The sequence below is a fragment of the Pygocentrus nattereri genome, chromosome 22 (genome assembly GCF_015220715.1).
Source record: "Pygocentrus nattereri isolate fPygNat1 chromosome 22, fPygNat1.pri, whole genome shotgun sequence".
Classification (NCBI taxonomy): Eukaryota; Metazoa; Chordata; class Actinopteri; order Characiformes; family Serrasalmidae; genus Pygocentrus; species Pygocentrus nattereri.
The window spans coordinates 24,322,939-24,344,231 of NC_051232.1; the positions used below are offsets into that span (position 1 = coordinate 24,322,939).

General features: G+C 37.8%; 1 protein-coding gene across 7 annotated transcripts in view; it reads right to left on the bottom strand.

The window, feature by feature from the left end:
• Positions 1-21,293, bottom strand: part of LOC108427444 (multiple PDZ domain protein) — a 78,865-nt gene that overhangs the window by 17,080 nt on the left and 40,492 nt on the right. Inside the window, exons 21-31 of one of the 7 annotated variants that reach the window (XM_037533103.1) lie at positions 21,013-21,211; positions 20,321-20,362; positions 17,896-17,991; positions 17,315-17,410; positions 15,630-15,807; positions 14,847-14,957; positions 13,344-13,421; positions 11,970-12,059; positions 8,798-8,860; positions 6,700-6,771; positions 1,100-1,268 (exon numbers count right to left, since the gene is read on the bottom strand). In XM_037533103.1, coding sequence (XP_037389000.1) covers positions 1,100-1,268; positions 6,700-6,771; positions 8,798-8,860; positions 11,970-12,059; positions 13,344-13,421; positions 14,847-14,957; positions 15,630-15,807; positions 17,315-17,410; positions 17,896-17,991; positions 20,321-20,362; positions 21,013-21,211 — 1,194 coding nt within the window. The remainder of the gene's footprint in view (positions 1-1,099; positions 1,269-6,699; positions 6,772-8,797; positions 8,861-11,969; positions 12,060-13,343; positions 13,422-14,846; positions 14,958-15,629; positions 15,808-17,314; positions 17,411-17,895; positions 17,992-20,320; positions 20,363-21,012; positions 21,212-21,293) is intronic. The other 6 variants (XM_017697598.2, XM_017697585.2, XM_017697588.2 and 3 more) reach the window with 6 other exon arrangements.

Below are 21,293 nucleotides of genomic sequence, written 5' to 3' on the forward strand. Positions count from 1 at the left end.
TTACTTCATAACATTGCAACATATATCCAAATGTCAAAGGTGTAAAACAAAGTGTTAGCCTTTTGAAAACTGGCATCTAGTTCATACCAATCTGCTTTATTTTAGAAGACATTCAGGAGTCTCATCAGATAAGCGTAAGCTGTGCTTACTAAGGCAATAACAAATCTTTGAATTTGAAATTTAAATTAAGTAAACATATAATCACTATGATAATATTATAGATAATACTGACCACATAGAAACAATTCAGTCATAAGTCAGGATGTCAACTTTATCAGGACTATACCTGATAAAGTTACTGAAATACTAAAGCTTTGATTCCTCACATTTCTTTAGTAAAGTAAAAACAAAAACGCAAATAAATGTGTAGAATAACTTTCTTTCTGCCCTCCCCCTCTGCTTCTCACACGCAGGCACAGGCACAGCAACATGAGACACAGTGATCGCTTAGTAATGGTAGATCATTTAGAGTTATTTCCCTGTACAAACAGTCTATATGGTAATTCATTTAATACTAACACAAAGCTTTCAAATATACTTCATATCCTTTTTTACTGTTATTTTTTCAAATAAATCAAAGAATTATTCCTTTCAGAAATACCACAATATGTCTGCATTGGTATCAGAATACTAGCTTTGGTATTTTCTTAGGATCAGCTCGAAAAGACAATTAGCAGTACTGCCTACACATTTGGGAAAAAAACTGCATAATTTTGTACAAAAACAGGAGCTCCTCATGTTTTAGTACTGTGTGTACAGTCTGTACAGTGTCAAGAGTTTGACCATCTAATTCCAATCGGAGAGCAGAATTTGCTATGCTTTTGTTATTTAAACTGACCAAGGTCAGCAGCAAGATAATTTTGTCAGTCTTGTTAATTCCCAAACACATTGATAAGAAGTGCTGATTGAAAGGACGGAAACCAAAAATAAGTTAAAAAAAAGCACTACTGGGTAATTTTTGATTCTTTCATAAAACCTTCTACAATCACCGTTTCAGTGTAGATGGTGGGTTTTAGTGGTAATATTCTTTAAAACTGCTGTCTAAAACTTGATGGGTGAGTGTGAAATTAACTTTACAGATGCAGATGACTTCACTCACTCCAGGTGTAGCCAAACTCATCCTCCTCTTCCTCGGCAGTGTCGTAAGGAATAGCCATGCGGTCAGGAATCTCTGTCAGCGTGTCTGTGTCTGTCTCACCCACATGCGGGACCACCGGCAATGTGAGGAATGATGTTGTAGGGGAAACTTTCCCTGGCTCCCGATTTAACTGCCATGGCAACCAGAGGACACATTCAGAAAGAGATAAAGTAAAATAAATGTCCTACAGTCATACCTAGACTACCTGTTCCTATGGACTAGATTAAAATAACAATAAAATACAAACAAAAAAGTACAACTTGTTTCTCAACCTAATCTTTATCTACTGTAACTTATTACCACAGATAACGCCATGTTCATTCAAAGAACAGAAACCCAATGACTGTAAAAAACAAACTCTGAAAATGTAAGCCAGTGGGCCTTTACTTAAAAAAACTATACTGCCAAAAGTATTCAGTCACCTGCCTTCACATGCATATGAACATGAGTGACATCCCATTCTTAATCCATAGGGTTTAATATAATGCTATAACAGCTTCAACTCTTTTGGGAAGGCTTTCTACAAGGGTTAAGAGTGTGTTTCTGGGAATTTTTGACCATTCTTCCAGAAACATGTTTGTGAGGTCAGACAAGAAGGCCTGGCTTGCAGTCTCCGCTCTAATTCATCCCAAAGGTGTTCTATCGGGTTGAGGACAGGACTCTGTGCAGGCCAGTCAAGTTCTTCCACACCAAACTCGCTCATCCATGTCTTTATGGACCTTTCTTTGTGCACTGGTGCGCAGCCATGTTGGAACAGGAAGGGGCCGTCCCCAAACTGTTCCTACAAAGTTGGGAGCATGAAACTGTCCCAAATCTCTTGGTCTCCTGAACCACTGGAACTAAGGCGCCAAGCCCAACTCCTGAAACACAACCCCACACCATAATCCCCCCTCCACCAAACTTTACACTTAGCACAATGCAGTCAGACAAGTGCCGTTCCACTGGCAACTGCCAAACCCAGACTCGTCCATTGGATTGCCAGATGGAGGTCTCCACTGCTCTAGAGTCCAGTGGCAGTGCTTTACACTACTGCATTCAATGCTCTGCATTGTGCTTGGTGATGTAAGGCTTGGATGCAGCTGCTTGGCCATGGAAACGCAATCCATGAAGCTCTCTATGCTGTTCTTGAGCTAATCTGAAGGCCACATGAAGTTTGGAGGTCTGTAGCGATTGACTGCAGAAAGTTGGTGACCTCTGCGCACTATGCACCTCAGTATCCGCTGACCCCGCCCTGTCATTTTACGTGGCCGACCACTTTGTGGCTGAGTTGCTGTCATTCCCTATTGCTTCCACTTTATTATAATACCACTGACAGTTGACTGTGGAATATTTAGTAGTGATGAAATTTCATGACTGGACGTTGCACAGGTGGTGTCTTATCACGGTACCATGCTGGAATTCACTGAGCTCCTCAGAGCTACCCATTCTTTCACAAATTTTTGTAGAAGCAGTCTGTAGGCCTATGTGCTTGCTTTTATACACCTGTGGCTGTGGAAGTGATTGGAACACCTGCATTCAATGATTTGGGTGGATGAGTGAATACTTTTGTAAATACAGTGTATGTATCTGCCCACTGGTTTCTACTACAGGTATGATTTGAGTCAAAAGGTTTTCTTTTCTTCAACTAAGCATAGGAAAACCTATCAAAATTAATTTCTGAGATAATCGTTCATGTGATACAAATTTGGCAGACTGACATCTTGTTTCAAAACACTGGAGTACCCCTTTAAACTAATATTTCTGTCTTAAACATAATCTGTTTTACTCCCACTTATCAAATATATGTTTAAAGCCCCTATCAAAAAAACTCACATGTCAATTTTTGGTACTACAAAAAGAACAGAATCATACAGTGTGAATGTCTCCCATTCTCCATGTTAGTAAAATCTAAGCTAGTCTTGGCACAGCTGTGGTGCTTTAATCTGTCCTCTTGATTGGTGCTTCCATGCAAACACTTCCCAATTCATTCACACCATATTACATGAACCACAATCAAAAGGTCATACTTTATTTCCCCTTGCTAAAGTGCACTGATCAAACTTTAAGCATAACACTTTAGCCTTTAGCTCCACATCATTCACAGATGTTTAAAGCCAGCAGACTGAAGCTCAACTTACCTTTGATGTGAGCTGTCATTAAAAACTACAGATCAAGCAGGAAATGTTATCATTATTAATGCTAATTTGAACAGCTTGAAAGATTCACTAGTCAAAGCCAACAAATCAAGCCAGCTTTTTAAAGCAAAATCTAGATGCAACGTGATGGCATGCCTATTAAGGGCAATTCCATAGTCATGTCAATGTATGCATTCATTCAAGTCTTACATTTTTATTTCAGACCAGGGTTGCACTGTATACCATTCATTCATCATTAAATCTATTTATTTTTCATTAGATGGGTATATATTTTTCCTTTTTTCTTTGCTCAAAAACCTGCTATTCTTTAATCATCTCAGTTCAAGGACTCCTGTTTTTTAATGTTTTACAAGGCTGATTCCAATCAGATGTTGTGAAATAATTACAATTAACAGCCTGATAAAAAAAGTTATTTAATTATTAAATTTTATTATTACATTTTATGTAAAAGCGGACAGTTAAAAAGCCAACAGTTTTGGTACTTCTGTGCAAAACAGCTTTCATGCACTACTACACATAAAAAGTCTATATCCTTGAGCTACTGTTTTTAATAGACACTTTAAGTGTAGCTATCAAAAAGGAAGAGACTTCTCTAAATGTCCTTCTTTTTCAATTAGATTTAACAGCTCTCTAAATACATATTATTATGTGCTTTCATACAGTGCTGGGTGATTTGGTCTGATGTGTTTTGAATGCAAGTGAAATCCTGCTCAACCTGGAATCAGAAAAATACAACCTTTTTTTAATGCAACTTTTTCAATTATATTGGTGAAATAACGTTATACCTAAAGGAATAACTACTGATGAAAGGTTGTTAATGAAAGGTATTCAAATCTGGATCCCTAATATGGACCTCACTACTTATTTTAAAAACATATTCCCTTTTTGTTGACCCAAAGCTCACCAAGAGGACAAGAATTCAAGGTTAAGTTGAACTTTGCATTTCAAGTAAAAAAATAATGCAAAAATCCAATGAAACAAAAACCAAGAAAATAGGTTGATAAGCTTTTTCAAGCTTTTCAGTGTCTTTGTGCTCATTGTGGATATTTCGCTTTGAAACATCTGCTTTTCTTCTGAGCTAATCAGAATCCTCATAACAGATCAAAGCTGACCATACTATTTCCTCTTCCTGTGTCTAGTTAAAATTTAATAAGATTACAAAGTGAGTGTTCACTTAAATAATTCATATTTGTGTTCACTTTTCAAAATGTTTTGAAGTTCTATTATCTATCTAATTCATTTTCATAATATCCTCATTTGCTTCACAAGTATTGCAATAATGCAATTCCACTGTTTAGATCTGGTTGAAAACAAAATGGTTAAAATCTTGATAAGGATCACTGTGAGTTATTGCTCAACACTGTTTAATACGCACACAAATATACTACCCTATTTCCAAAAAAGTTGCGACGCTGTGCAGAATGTGAATAAAAATAGGATGCGATGATACACAAAAGACGTGAAGCACATTTTTAAAAACTACAAAGACAACCTATCAAATGTTGAAACTGAGAAATTTGATTGTTTTTTCAAAAATACACGCCCCTTTTCATCACCTCTTCTTTTCACAACACTCTGTAAGCATTTGGGAGCTGAGGAGACCAACTGCTATAGTTTTGAAAGTGAAATGTGTCCTGTTTTTGATTGATACCAGGATTTTAGCTGCTCTACAGTTTGGGATCTTCTTTGTTGTATTTTTCATAATGCTCCAAATGTTACCATTGGGTGACAGATCTGGACTGTAAGCAGGCCAGTTAAGCACCTAGACTATTAATACGGAGCACTGCTGCTGTAATGCACACATTTTTTGTATTGTCTTGCTGTAATAAGCAAGGTCTTCCCTGAAAAAGACATTATCTGGATGGCAGCATATGTTGCTAATGCCTGTATATATAGCTCAGCTCAATGGTGCCTTCACAGATGTGCAAGTCACCCATGTCAGCTGCACTAATGCTGCTGAATAAGTATTCATACCACCATGAATACTTACATTTGAAATGTGCACTGATAACAAGCTGAGTGGTCTTTAGCCTGGAGGACACAGTGTCCATGATTTCCAAAAAGAATTTGAAACGTTCATTGGTTAAACCACAGGACACTTTTCCACTTCACCTCATTTTAAATGTGCTTGGGCCCAGAGAAGGTAGCAGTGTTTCTGGATCCTGTTATTTATGGTTTCTCCTTTGCATTTTAGAGTTTTAATTTGTAGATTTGCATTTGTAGATGCAGTGACAAAATGTTTTGACAGACAGTGGTCCAAGCAGTGATTTCCACTACAGAATCATGTCTGTTTTTAATGCAGTGCCACCTGAGGGCCCAAAGATCATGGCCAGCAAATACTGTTTTTTGGCCTTGACCCTTGCATACAGAGTATTTCTCCAGATTCTCTGAATCTTGTTATGATATTATGTACAGTAGATCATCAAAAGACTCTCTGGGAAGCTGTTTTTATACTCAATCATGTTACTGATCTGTTGCCAATTAAGTGACCCTTATTATTCCCACAGCGGGGAAACTTCACCTCAGTCTGCACATATGACCCATCCATGCAGTGAAACACCACAAACACACACTTGTGAGCACACTTGCCCAGAGTGGTGGGCAGCCCTATCCACAGTGCCTTTGGAGCAGTTGGGGGTTTGCTCAAGGGCACTTCAGTCATGTACTCAGTCCAACTCAGGGGATCGAACTGGCGACCTTCCGGTCACAAGGCTGGGTCCCTAACCTCCAGCCCACAACTGTCCCTATTTGATCATGCAGTCTTGAGCCACTGCAGTGGTGAGCCCCTCCTCATATTTACCTCTGAAAGACTCAGCTTCTTTGGGATGCTGTTTTTATACCCAACATGTTACTGACCTGTTGCCAATCAAACAGCAGGTGTTTTTTTTGCATTACACAACTTTAGCAGCCTTTTGTTGCCCCCTCCCAACTTTTTTTGGAATGTGCTGTTGGCATCAGATTCTAAATGGGCGAATATTTTTTAAAAAACAATTAAATTTCTCTGTTTCAACATTTGATATGTTGTCTTTTCACCACTTTTAACTAAATATAGGGTTTAAATAATTTGCATTTTTGGAGATGAGGTAATAGATCATTGCTATAAAATCACTGCTTAACCGTAAAAAGGCAAATGTTTCTGGAAAGGCTGGAATTGCCCCTTATCTGGCACGTGACAGAAGCAACCAGATCTATGGAAATCATTTTGCTGCGAGTATTAAACTGACACACACTCACAAACACACACACACACACACACACACACACACATATATATATATATATATATATATACATATACACACATACACACACATATAGGAAAGGGGGGCTGTTAGGACCACATGTATGTGTAATCAACATGAAACACTGTATGAGTTATTTTCATTACAGCACATACATGTTAAACATGCACACACAGGCACAAACCTTAAACGGAGTAGGGGTGAAAGGGTTAGTTGGGGAGAGACGGAGGAAAAGTCTACTGTGACTTTCAACATCCTACAGAGAAAAAAAAGAGAAAGCAACCAGCACCAGTGAGGAAAGAAGAGAGAGCGACATAGAAGGCCAGAGATAGACAGAGAGAGAGAGAGAGAGAGAGAGAGAGAGAGAGAGAGCACAGACCACAGGCAGAGGTCCTACTAAACAAACATACATATTTTATACTGATATTTAAGCCAATATATCATTTTTTACACTCATTTCTAAAGGGACCATATTCTTTTAATACATTTTTTCTCTGAAGGCCAGTTATAGCATTTGTGGCATCACAAACAATTTAACATGATCAATTTTTAACCTCTCCTTACTGAATTAAAATGTTTGTGTTATTGTGCTTTTAAACTATATCAGTTTAAAAGCACAATAACACAAACATTTTAATCCATATGGCCTCTGTTCTGACTGGCATCCCTGTATATAAAATGTCCAGAACAATAGCACATTTCCTGAAGAAAATGCAAAGACATTGTGCAGCTTAAGCGTTTTCTCATTGTTTTATTCAATTGTTAGGTGGTTGCTTTGGTTTTTTATTTGGTTACTACGGTGTTGCCAGGGTTGGGATGTAATGGAATATAAGTACTGGAAATCCATATTCAGAATACAAAAATTAAATATCTGTATTCAGTCCAAGCTACATCTTGTAAAGGCAGCATTCAGAATGCACTTACTTTGGTGCATTTTAAATAGAGTACTTTTAAAATGCTTACACACTAAATAATAAAATATATAACATTCAAATTACTATTTTAGAATCACAACATATAACAAACATGCTTGCTAGTCAATTTGTAAAGAGGACCTCAATTAATGGCCTCTTTACAAACACTTAAGTTCCTGCTAAAGCCTGAACAGACTGATAAATCAATGTGATGAAACAGTTACTAATCTCAGTGTTTTAGAGCTTTTTTAAATGAATGATCAAACTAATTCTCAGTGGTGGATATGCTTGCATGTAATAAGTTCAGCAATGTAATGGACATCTGTTCAGGGGGTTGTGGGAGAAGCACTAGACTGAAAATGTGACAAGAGAAAGAAAATTATAAGGAATTTTTTATTAAACATATTAACAGAATAATAAAACAAAAATGCCAATCGATAACAGTGAGGAACAGTATGTATAGTGCAAACATTTTCCCATTTGCCTTACCAAGAGGTACTATAAATGCACTTTAAATGTATTCTGAATATGTTATATCTACAATTCTAAAATTCAGAATGCTTTTTAGGTATTGAATACATTTAGGACAGTGTATTCAGTTCTCAGACATCACTATTGCTAAGTGTTTGCTGTGGTACTGGGGTGGTTGCTAGGGCTATTGCTATGTTATCTCTGGTGGTAGCTAAAAGTTTCAAATGGGGTCTCTATGGCGTTTTAACATGGTCACCAGGATATTGGTATGTGGTTGCTATGATATCCCAGCTGGTTGCTAGGGTGCTACTATTGGACTTGAATTATGGTGACATAAGAAAGGAAATAATCTATATACACCTCTCACTATCAGACTTGAAATTCTGGAGCTGGTTAGGTGTCAATATCTCCAAAACTGCAGGATGAGTTAGAGGACAAAACTATTTTTTCTGACTGAAATCCTACACTGGTGTTTATATACACATGGTGTCATTGCTGTGACAACACAACCATGCCAAATTCAAAATGGGCTTTTTTTTAGCTTGGTTTCTGTACAGACTGTATCCAAGGTACAATGAACAGTGTTTACACAGTGCATATAGCCCTTTCATTACAGAAAATAGAGGGATATTTGTTTTTCCAAGATATGGCCCCTTTAAACACAACAAAAATGCAATTTTACATCAATTTCATAAGGACGTAAAGCAAATATGCCCTTTCAAAGGACCTGTCTAGCTGAAACAGTGTATTGTACTGTGTACAAAAAGAAACCAGTGGCATCTTTGGCACAGAAAAAAATGAAAAGAAATCACTGCATGTCATTCGGCCTCAACACTATTCATTTCAAACCTACTCTCTTAGAAAACCATTTCTGTCTTAACATTTAAAAGTACTGACCTTGTCATTGTTGGGCTTTGTGGAGGGCACTGTTCTGTCCTCAGCAAAGTCTGTCGTCGACGTCTGTCATATGAGCATAAATGTTAAAAAAAAAAAACTTTGAAAGTGCTTCAAGATGACTTATTAAACACACTTGAGGTGAAATGCACCTACAGACACAGATTCTTCACTCATAACTGCTGCAATAACACCATCAATGCAGCTCTCTAGCTGTATATAATACTCCAAACCACCATAATTGAGGCGTTCTTTAATGGCGGACTGCTGGCACTGAGTGCCTCAGGTGGTTTATGCTTGTTGTTTAGAGGCGTTCAAATAAAGGGAGTTTTAGTGGCCATCTGCACTAAGACAGCTGCGGGTGTCATGATAAAGAAAGACTCACCGCCTGCACATCTGGCCTGAGACTTCACGAGCAGCTGATGGGGAGACCTACACTGAGCATTAAACTGCAAACCACCCATGTAAATAAAACCCAGGCTCCACCAGCCTCATATTGCCATTACAAACTGAAACTATGTGCTATACAAGTGCTGGGAGTTGTTGAGAAATAGCTTCTCCTCTTAACTCTAGGTGAAAACACATAAAAGCTCCTTTTCACAATGTTCTAAGCCCTGCAAACAAGTTCACAATGTTCAAGTCCCATAAAAAGTCCCACATCTCACTACAGAATATGAATGAACACTGACGTTTCTGCTCTGTCTATGTGTTTATATATGTGCAGTATGTGTATTTATCATGTTCTTCATCTGCAGTTCTTGCACCCAAATTCAACCATTAAAAATCAATAACTTACATCTGTATGTTCATCAGAGAATGGTGGGTTGACATGGCATTCTTTGTTTTTTCATATTCCCTGTTTCTAGTAGTACTACATACATTTTTACTTAATATCCAAAATCACAGACTTATTATTTAGAAATTGAATTACTTCCTAGAAATTAAATAACTTTAATATTTAAATTGGAATTCTAAGTCAATAATTTGAGAGTCATTATTTTGAGTTAAGTGAAAATTTTAAGAACATAAGTCACTTTTGACATAAAAATTCACATATGTGTAAAAACAAATCATTGCTTTTAGATAAGAAATCAAATGTTTGATTTAGGTCAGTGGTGCCAGAAACAGAGAATGAAAAAACACAGGTGATTTTTTTTCTTCTATATCCAGCAGAAATGGCCTTCCATATGAATACATAATAAACATTCAGAAATGTATAGCGCTGGGAGATAAACATTTTTCAAAATTGCTGATAAGTCTTATTTCAATAACACAAAAAACAATATAATTGCTCACAGAATATAAAACAATTTGCCTACAAAAAATCTAAATATAATAATATAACTATATATAAAAGTATACTGGTCTAATTTAGTACATTTCAAAATATACATTTTACAATTTAATCACAAGCGGTATGGTTTTTATGCCGATTTAAAGACAAGCTACTAAGGAAAAACAAATAAAATGCTTTAAAATGGGCTTAAAATACTCACCACTTGAGGCTAAAAATGCTATAAGAAATCTAATGCTTTTAATGGAAGGTACTGTACAACTGTTTTATGTGTAAAACATAAATAAAAACAGAATACGATGATTTGCAAATCCTTTTCAACCTATATTCAGTTGAATATAGTACAAAGACAAAATATTTAATGTTCAAATGAATAAACTTTACTATTTTTTGCAAGTTGGGACAGGGGCAACAAAAGACTGGGAAAGTTGAGGAATGCTCAAAAAACACCTGTTTGGAACATTCCACAGGTGAACAGGTTAGTTGGAAACAGGTCAGTGTCATGATTGGGTATAAAGGGAGCATCCCTGAAAGGCTCAGTCGTTCACAAGCAAGGATGGGGCTAGGTTCACCACTTTGTGAACAACTGCGTGAGCAAATAGTCCAACAGTTTAAGAGCAACATTTCTCAACGTGCATTTCATCATCTACAGTCCATAATATCATCAAATGATTCAAAGAATCTGGAGAAATCTCTGCAAGTAAGCAGCAAGGCAGAAAACCAACATTGAATGCCCGTGACCTTCGAGCCCTCAGGCGGCACTGCATTAAAAACCTACATCATTCTGTAATGGATATTACCACATGGGCTCAGGAACACTTCAGAAAAGCACTGTCAGTGAACACAGTTTGTTGCTCCATCTACAAGTGCAAGTTAAAACTCTGCCATGCAAAGTGAAAGCCATATATCAACACCCATAAACAACACCCATAAACGCTGCCGCCTTCTCTGGGCCCGAGCTCATCTGAGATGGACTGACGCAAAGTGGAAAAGTGTCCTGTGGTCTGACGAGTCCACATTTTAAATTGTTTTTGGAAATCATGGGCGTCATGTCCTCCGGGCCAAAGAGGAAAAGGACTGTCCGGATTGTTATCAGCGCAAAGTTCAAAAGCCAGCATCTCTGATGGTATGGGGGGCTGTTAGTGTTACTTGCATATCTGTGAAGGCACCATTAATGCTGAAAGGTACATACAGATTTTGGAGCAACATATGCTGCCATCCAAGCAACGTCTTTTTCAGGGACGTCCTGCTTATTTCAGCAAGACAATGCCAAGCCACATTCTGCACATGTTACAACAGCGTGGCTTCGTAGTAAAAGAGTGCGGGTACTAGACTGGCCTGCCTGCAGTCCAGATCTGTCTCCCATTGAAAATGTGTGGCACATTATGAAGCGCAAAATACGACAACGGAGACCCTGAACTGTTGAGCAGCTGATGTTACACATCAAGCAAGAATGGGAAAGAATTCCACCTACAAAGCTTCAACAATTAGTGTCTTCAGTTCCCAAACGCTTATTGAGTGTTGTTAAAAGGAAAGGTGATGTAACACAGTGGTAAACATGCTCCTGTCCCAACTGCTTTGGAACATGTTGCAGGCATCAAATTCAAAATGAGTGAATATTTGCAAAAAACAATAAAGTTTATCTGTTTGAACATGAAACATCTTGTCTTTGTAGTGTATTCAATTGAATAGAGGTTGAAAAGGATTTGCAAATCATCATATTCTGTTTTTATATATGTTTTACACAACGTCCCAACTTCATTGGAATTAAGGTTGTACATACATAATTCACGTAAGAAAGTACACAACACACACACACACACACACACACACACACACACACACACAATCACACTCACACACACTGAGGATTGTTCTAACCTTCAGTGAGGTGTGTGTAAAGCGGGCTGGTGCGTTAGAGTAGAGCGGCGGCTCGCTGCTGTATAGCTGCGGAAAAGGAACAGGAGGCTTCTACAAGCACAACACAAGGTGTTAAAGCACTACTACACACACATCTCCAACACTAATACAGACCTATAGCATTAACAAACTGCACCCTGCAAGTGCCCGCATTCAACAAAGAGGCAGAAAATAACTGAATACAAAACCTCAGGACCACTTCTCTTTCCATCAATGTTTTAAATACGACAAAACATAAAATGATGAGAAATAATGTGTCCAAAATGATTCAAGGAACTGCAGATGTTTCCATCTGAGAGATGCACTGAGATTAGAGTTAAATTCCAGAATAGATATACACCCCAAAATCTTGGGGGTGGAAAAGCTGACAAGAAATTATAACTACAAATAGATAAATAGACCATTGCAGTAGATTACTGACCATTTGTAACTTCTTGGTTAAAAAATGCATGAAAACCTGAAATTTTAAAATACAGTCTGGTGTTCAGTTTATAATATTACAATTTACGCTACTGTACATTGTATACAATAAATACAATACTATTATTATTTTGTTAAAAGGGCAATATCATACATTGTTCTTGTGTTTTGTTTTTTTTTTCCTCAAGGTCTACTTATAACACTGGTGTGGTATTATGTAAAAAATGATCATAATTAGCAATTACATGATCATTTTCCACTTCTCTGCATCCTTTTGAATTACTGTGCCTTTAAGATTGGTCTATGTGAATGAGCTTTGGTTTTTGTCTGCCTCATTCAAAAAGCACTCAGAGCTGAAACACTCCTTATAACTTCATTGTGTGTGGGTGGGGCTAAACTGCTGTAGGCTGAATTAGTGGATATATGTCTATGAGTTGGTTCTCATGACATCACAGAAACAGTGATTTCAAAATGGATTGTTTCTGCATTTTAGTTTCCACATATCCCTGTATGGACTGGGGAACAAACAAAACATTGTGAAACTTTAACAATGTTTATATAAAACCATGGAACTTTGCTTTTCCATGATATGGGCCCTTTAAAATAACAACTACTAATATGACGTGATTCTGAAGTCTTAAACTGCTAGTGTAAGTATAGCATTCACTTTAAAACGGAAACATGAAGAGAGCTGATGGAGCACTCTTCTTTAAGGGGTTCTACTTGTTTAAATCCAGGGTTTGATTTTCTGCTTCTCTCGCTGCTGGAGTCACTTGGGAGTAATTTGTTGGCTCATTTTTAGAGCACTTTAGTGGAGCGGAGGTGAATGAGAGATGCAGATGAACGAGTGGAGAGGTGGAAAGGTCTGCAAGGAGAGATAAGCGGCGAGAGCTGAGAGAGCGGAACTGAAATTACCTGGCACAGGAAGCGCTCAAGAGCAGCATCGTGTTTCTCTATGCGTGGAGATGAAGGAGGGCTTTGCACAGAGTAAGGCTGGGAGAATGCACGAAAAGAGAGCGAGAGAGAGCGCGAGAAAGAGAGAGAGAGAGAGAGAGAGAGAGAGAGAGAGGTGGAGGGTGAACATGCAGAATATGTTATAGGGAAGATGGAGTAATGGTGTAATGAGTTGAGATTCAGAGAGAGGTGACAGTAGGCATGGGTATCAAATTATTTTCCTGCCTAATTAATTTTGAGTAACTAACATTAAATAGTTGTTCAGACCCTGCTGCCCATCCCTACAGCATGCAGCAGCAGGCTTGAGAAAGTACTGTAGAGGAGGCAAAAGAAGTGAGACATTGCCATGCCAAGCATTTTCCGTGTAAATGTTAACCATAAATTATCAACTTGCATTATTTATATACTATTATAGATTTTCCATAACCAGAGTACAAGCTCCAAATGACCACAGAACTTCAAGCTGCTCCATGACATCATCATGGGTTGAGATTTTGCTGAATATACTTTCCTGAAGACTTCAGCTTTCGGAAATGGCTGAGATAAGTGTTTCCGGTGTAACATTTTTTAATCATTGACACCATCTAGTTTATCTGGTATTAGAGCACTCCACACTTGGAAGACCCTCAAACTTTCTCCATTAGTGCAATAAGCGAATTAGGGGTCATGACATTCCCTCTGGACAAAAGACTTTTACTTCATAGGGGTGTAAAAGTGAATTGATCTGGAGGTGGCTATTCAGCTGCATCGATTTTGGAATGTCAGTTCTAACTGATTATAATGATATTAAATAAAGACTCACTATTTGGCTCAGGCTATTTTCAAACCTAATGATGTGTTGTTTTTATTGTTCATATTCGTACATATGGCAAATAGCTCTCGTTGATCATATTTATTTATTCAGTGTGTAGGAAGCTGTTGAGCTGTGAGCTGAAGAATGACTATGACTTCAATACTGCTTTCTGTATATTTTGCATGATTAATGTACATCTTAGACTTTCGGTTTGTTTTTGTTTAAAAACTGCAATAATGCATGTTACTGTGTAGGGATGTCCTGAATGCCCGCAGTGTCTGAAACAGTAAACCCACCAAAAATGACTGGCTGGTCTCTCCAGTCATCATGACTGCATGTGAGCAGTTTCAAAGTCTTAGTCCAAGGGCAGAACATGTTTGTACTCTGGCTATGATTAATTAAGAAAGGGTTTTCACACTTTTGGAGTGTCTTGGCTCTGCATCATTTTCTTTCCCACTCTAACACAACTGTGTTACGATGATGACCGACTGGGTTTAAGTGTATTAGAGCAGAGAAAACAGTAAACTAAGCAATATCGCAGAATACATGGAGTGTACTGTAAAATATGTATATCTGTGCACTCTGAGAGCTCAGTGGAAGAACTGATTTTAAATTAGTGTATGTAAATGGAATATATGCACTGCCTCTACTAAGCAGTGTTGTTTACTGACCCTGGGCCTGTTAATGATGCTCTGCACCAGGAACACTACAGGGTTCCCAGCTTTACGGATGGCCTCTACAGCTTCCTCATGACTGGCATCTCTTAAATCCACACCATCCACCTGAAACAAACACAAACACACAAGCACGTACATGACAGTTATTTTATTCTGTCTCTGCCTCAAATTCTTAGGTGTCTGTTTTCAGGAGGGTGATGCGTGTGCAGTGGCCGACACTATCTACTGCCAGGTGCCTTTGGCCACAACATTTCAGATTTTCATACACTGCACATATGTTAAAAATAAAACCACTGCTTCACCCGACACGTGTGAGATCCACAGCCTGTTTGGATTTGGCAAAATTAGGCAAGAGTAATTTCTATGTTACAACAGCAATAGTTAATGTGAGAGCAAGTGACAACTTGTTTCTAGAACTGGGTGTGTTAATAAAACATGGTTTTACTGCAAGTGGCAGCGCGGTTAATTAAAAATCAAATCAAGCGGAAGAAAGAATTTGCGTTTAAGGAGTGTGATTCTGAGAACAATGTGATGCTCTGTCAAGCATGCTGTCAGTGTCCATGATAGGCAGACAGTTTCATTCTTTACCAGAACTCATTTAGTAAACACAAATTTTAAAAGCACATCTACAGTTTTCAACACGTAGTGCAAAAAAATCGGACTGTTTTTGGTACTGTTGCAAATGCAATATATACAATAAACGTGTTTCTATAAACCTGGTCAAAAAATTTTAGCCTAAGTGGCCAAAAATAATGCTTCCCCTGTGCGTGTGTGTACCTGTACGATTCTGTCTCCAGTTTTCAGAGTTCCATTGCGTCCTGCAGGACTGTCTTCCAGGATATGTTTGATGAAGATGCCCCGCATTACTTCGCCATTGCTGAGGCGGCTGCCCATGCCCCGTCCACCCACAATGCTGATGCCTAATGATTTTCCTGCTTCTCTGTAGAGCTCCACCCTAGAGAGAAATACAACCATATTACAGTTTTTTTCTTGTTTTCTCATTCTCCAGGGTATATTTTTCATCTGAATTTACATGACCAAATCGTAAGGCACATTATTCAGTAACCGCATGAAATAAATGTAAATTTTTATTTTATTTTGTAAAAGCTCCCCTCAAGTGAACAGAAACTGTGTTTTATGATCACACATATTGTTATATGCTTACAATTTACTGCTGAAAGCCAAAAATCTCAGACATTCTTTGTATTATTTTATAATAATATTTTTTACAAAGTAGATCACTGAAGAGACGCCATCTGTTCATAGTTTATAGCCCAGATTTGTGGAAAAAAGGGTCGACCTTTAATAGACAAAAAAAATTCTGAGTTCAGTTTCTTCTAATACAAGGGTTTAAAATTACATTACCCATCTATTTAACTGGAAAGAAGACAGTTACAGCTCTCACGTGACACCCATTTTTTGAATGTAGCTTACGAAACATGAAAGTTATGAAGAATGTGACGAAATGCATTTTGGAACCAGTGGTTCCAAAGAGTATAAGAGTCTACTAGCACAGCTGAATCAAAAATGATGAGTTCCAGGTAGTATATTGGTATAGTTTTGCAGTAAACAATCAGACCAAAATCTCTGGTTCTATTTTTAAAGGGAAATTTCTGCACAGCTCATTGTTTGAAATGTAAACAGAGAAAGTCATTTAGAGCAATTTAATGTAAAATGGCTCACTGTAGAGAAACGTACTGACTTCGGTGGTCATAAGAATCAGAGGTTACAACACAAATATAGCTACTTTATTTACTCTTTAAAACCACCAGTCAACCTACATGTTTTTACTGAGATTTTATATGCAATCCTGATAATGGTAAAATATTGGTAACTTTGGAAAAAAAATGTTATTTAGGTATTATTTACTTTACAATATCCTGCATGTACCTCTTTGTGATTTATGTACTAAAATATTATTTTAGGCCAAAATCCTAGCCCAAAACTACGTTAAAGTAAAGTCTCCAGTATTAGATAATGTATTCATAACAACTTCAACGTTTTGTAAGGGTGTCATTAAGGTCTTCAGACTCCACCACTGTAAACATATCTACTCTGTTTCTCTACAGAGCATTTCCATCACACCACTCTAAATGACAATTAAAAAGTTTTGGATGCTGGATCATTCTCAACCTAGTAGTGACTCTCAGTCATGCCACTACCATGTAATTGCTGTGCTGAGAATGGTTCAACACCCAAATAATATCTGGTAAACAGCAGTCCTGTGGCCATAAACTGAACAGTAATGATTGGCATGGAGATGATAAATTGTGCTGAAACAGATGGGGTGCAGTCTCTCATTGTACACCTATATAGTGGACCGTTGTTGTTTCTGATAATGTGGTGAGTGAGCGGAAGTAGAGGGTAGGTGTCTCTGATACCATGGCCAGTGAGTGTATAAGTGTGTGTGTGTGTTTATGTGTGGTGTGTGTGTGTGTGTGTGTGTGTTTGTGTGTACTCACTTTCTAGGTTGGTTCCAGTTGCTGAAAGCTGCTGTCTGTAGTTCACTCTCTTCTCCTTCTCCATCCTCCCTCTCAGGAAGCTCTACTACATACCTGCTGCCCCACACAAATATACATAACACACATTAATCTCTTTCATGTTTAAATTTGTTGTCCACTTCAGAAGAAAGCCCTCTTTCTACACCATTTGTCAATGGTCTTTCTTTTTTAAACCTTCTTTACTGGGATCCCCATTCAGCAGCTATTTTTATTGGGGTCCTCAGTGTCTACATATGTAAGTCTCACTTCTAGGTTGATATTTATGTCATCCACCCAAAAACATCCAGCTAGGAATGGCTCTGTGGTCTGAAACTGACCACAAATGAAGGACTAGAGGATGGCTAACACAAACCGTACATGAATAGATGGGCTACAGTCTCTAACAGTGACAAGGTGTTCCAACTGCACCAGAAGGGTGAAGCTAGAAGATAGGGGTTTCTAACAAAGCTGCCAGATTTTTATATATATATATATTGATGTATGTTCATCTTATACTAGTACTCTGTCCTTGTGCAAAGCTCTAATGGTGTGTATGCCTTTACCTCTGGGTAGTAGACGTATCCACAGCAAAGATGTCCTCCTTTGCTTGCTTACTTGCTCTGTATTCCTCTAAATACTCCGCTGGTACATAGGTGATGCTGTAAAATACACATGCACACACAAAAATGCACACGCAAACACCTCTAATGAGTTACAGGTACTACATTTCATATTTCCTCCACCTATTAGATGTGTCATCATCAAGTTCAAAAAAAGCACTCCAAACAGTTCCTAATACCTCCAGAAATGGGATGGCCATTATTTAAAAGATGAAGTGAACAGCTTATTATAGCATTCCATTAACTCTCACTGACACAGGGTGAATGTGAACAGAGTGTATTGGAGATGAAATTCTAATCTTGTAAACTAATTAGTATGCAGGGGCCTGGTTGTTTTTCTGGAGAGCAGGCCTATACTTAATGAGTTCCAATATAATGTTTTCTGCCTATCACAGCCCAAGGTGAAACTGCTAATAAAGTCTTGCAATACCATGCAACACCACTGCAAAAATCGGACGTTTGTTTGTCCATCTTAACAAGTGCCTGTTCCAAATAGCCAGACATGCTTTTCTCAAGCAAAATTTAATGTCATGCCCAATTTCAGCAAATATTGCCTATGTTTTCAGTGTATTGTGAATTTGTTGGTGGAGAGAGCCACTTTGGTAAGAGGACTTGGTTCAGCATTCAAATCAAAAGTTTCTGAATCTTTTCATTATAAGTGAAGATGACAGATCTAATGGAAGTGAATCAAATCCCATCCAAACAGTTCAGTTCAGCATGCAAACACAGTGGTCAAGGCAAGCGGACTGAATTGGAGCTGATTAAACAGTAAGTTAAACAGCAATGATTCAGATTCTTATGCCTTGACCTAGACACTGCATGGACTATGAGGGTCAGCAGGCATGTTACTGAGTGATAAACAGTATTATGACAGTAAAAAGACAGTAATGAGGGCATGTTAGTGACGTAAGCATGGTAGCGAAATTTCACTGGTTAGAGTATGGCAAGTGTGGTTTTTGGCACATGGAGGAATTAGCCAGATATGAGCAGTAGATTGAACACAATGGAACTTTTATTTTGAAGATCAGATCACCATTAGTACTGTAGAGTTGCTAAGTAATGCACAGTTTATACATGCATGTTATTTTCATTTACTTAATGTTTTATTAATATCATTAGGATATAGTATAAAGGGGACAGTTGCTAATTTCTGAAATAATGACAAACTTAATTAAAAATTGATATAACTTATAAAACCAAATATAGAAAGCAGGGATGCACACTGATATTGGAAACATATTGGTTTTGCCTTATAATTTCTTAAAAATATACAAACATTTAGATAGGTGGTTTGATTTAACTAATATGTTAAAATGTTTTTATTTTATTCTGGAAAGTCAGAATGTTGAGGTGTTACTAGGCTACTAGTAACTAGACTAGCCACCAGACTGAAATATCTGCATTTTACTTACTTTTCCCTGCCTTTGTTATCCTACAAATATAAATGTCATGTTTGTCTATAATGTGAACTGAGACAGGTCTCAACTGTTTATGTATTAGCATGGTCAGACAACAGCTACATGGAAAATATCAGATATCGGCATCAGCCCATTACTTCCATATCAGTGCATCCTTTATTAATAAGATACAGTAAGCTTTCTTTCCTTTATTGTGTAAATGCTAACTTGGGCACACACTCTAGCAGCGCTACATTAGGGCTGGGATGATCAGCAATTGTGTAGAATTGATAGATTAGGAGAAAATTATAGATAAATACATTTTTTCCATTATTTCATTATATTACAGTTGCACATCACTACACCTAGGATAGTTTCTTTATGTGTCACAGTTTTTATTTATAACAAACACATTAAAACCCTGACGGAGAAGCGGCTTAGAAAATGGATGGATGGATGGACATTAAAACTAATGCAGTCTTTCACATAAGGTGGCTTCAGTACTCAAGATGCACTAAAAACTGATTTAAATCTAAAACAGCGACCATTTTTTAAAATAAAACCATGGGAAACCAGAAAACCCTGGAACAACACCAGCAACTGGTTGCTGTAAAGTAGCTAATGTGTTGATTCTCATCATATAGTTTTAAAGTGGCTGGCTATGTTTTAAGCTTTGTTTCAGCACGTTTTCTGTACAGTAGCAGATTTACTACTTCCAGTGGAAAGTAACTGTTAACCTTCCCTGAAACTGTCAATTAACATTTTTAACAAATACTTACAATTTGGCATAACATACTTAGAATAATACAAATAAGATTTGTATAACTACAGATCTGCCTATCTGGATAATCCCCATATGAACAAGACTTGAGCAAGTGCAGACAAAAAGAATGAACTGAAAGGAACAGACAGTGCAAGTCAAACCCAAATGAATCAAGATGGTGCACTGAGTAAGAGTTAGAGATACTCACATATAAAAGGGGCAGAGCTCCTCTTCTGGAGCAACTGAAGATCTAGAAATGTTGAGATTTGTTTACGCACTGCTACTGATACAGGCGTTTCAGTTAGCAGCACTCGAGCAACTACACTTCGCCACCAATTCAACCAATCCTCTTGCAAAGTCACAGAACCCATGTAAGCAGAAGTTTCTTTCATCTGAAGTTCATGTGGGATCACCACTGGGCATTGATAAGCTTAAAAGGTTTGATATGAAGCCAGACTGTGTTTTTTTGCATATGTGACTAATATTCTGCTGTGACTTACCTTACAGATGTTGCTGTTACAAAGGAAGAGAACTTGCACTCAAAAATCAAGAGGGGGGGGGGGGTGCTGGGGGATCAATTTCAGCAGCAATTTATGTTTCTATATGCTTAAGTTTCTATATGCTTATTTTACTCTATTTGACAGAATGGAACTGCGTGACATTATTACTTTACGTTCATGAAAGTATTTTTGTTTAGAGTAATAATGTGTACAGTACTAATTGTAAAACCTATAATTGCTGTCATTGCTGTCATATTCACACTCAAGGGACAATATGTTCTATTACAAAATAACACAAAATCCTTAGGGCAAATGAAAATTGCATTGCAGATCATCCATAGCATGTGTATGTTTTTATGTAAATGTATCTGCATGTTGTGTGTTCATCTCCCTCTCTTACCCCATGTCAGGTCCAATAAGCGAGTGTCTGCGCAGCATGGCCCGGGCCTGTGCATTGGTTAGGTTCCCGGCTGGCTCTCCATTGATAGCCAGTATTAGATCTCCAACCCCTAAGCGTCCGTCTCTGCTGATAGACCCTCCATGAATGATACTTCGGATCAGCATACCCACACCGTCCTTCACTGCACTAACGGTCATACCTGTAACATAGAAGACTTATCAGTAATCTGTGTCAGTGTGTCAACATGCATTATCTGTGCTGTATCCCTACCACAATTAATA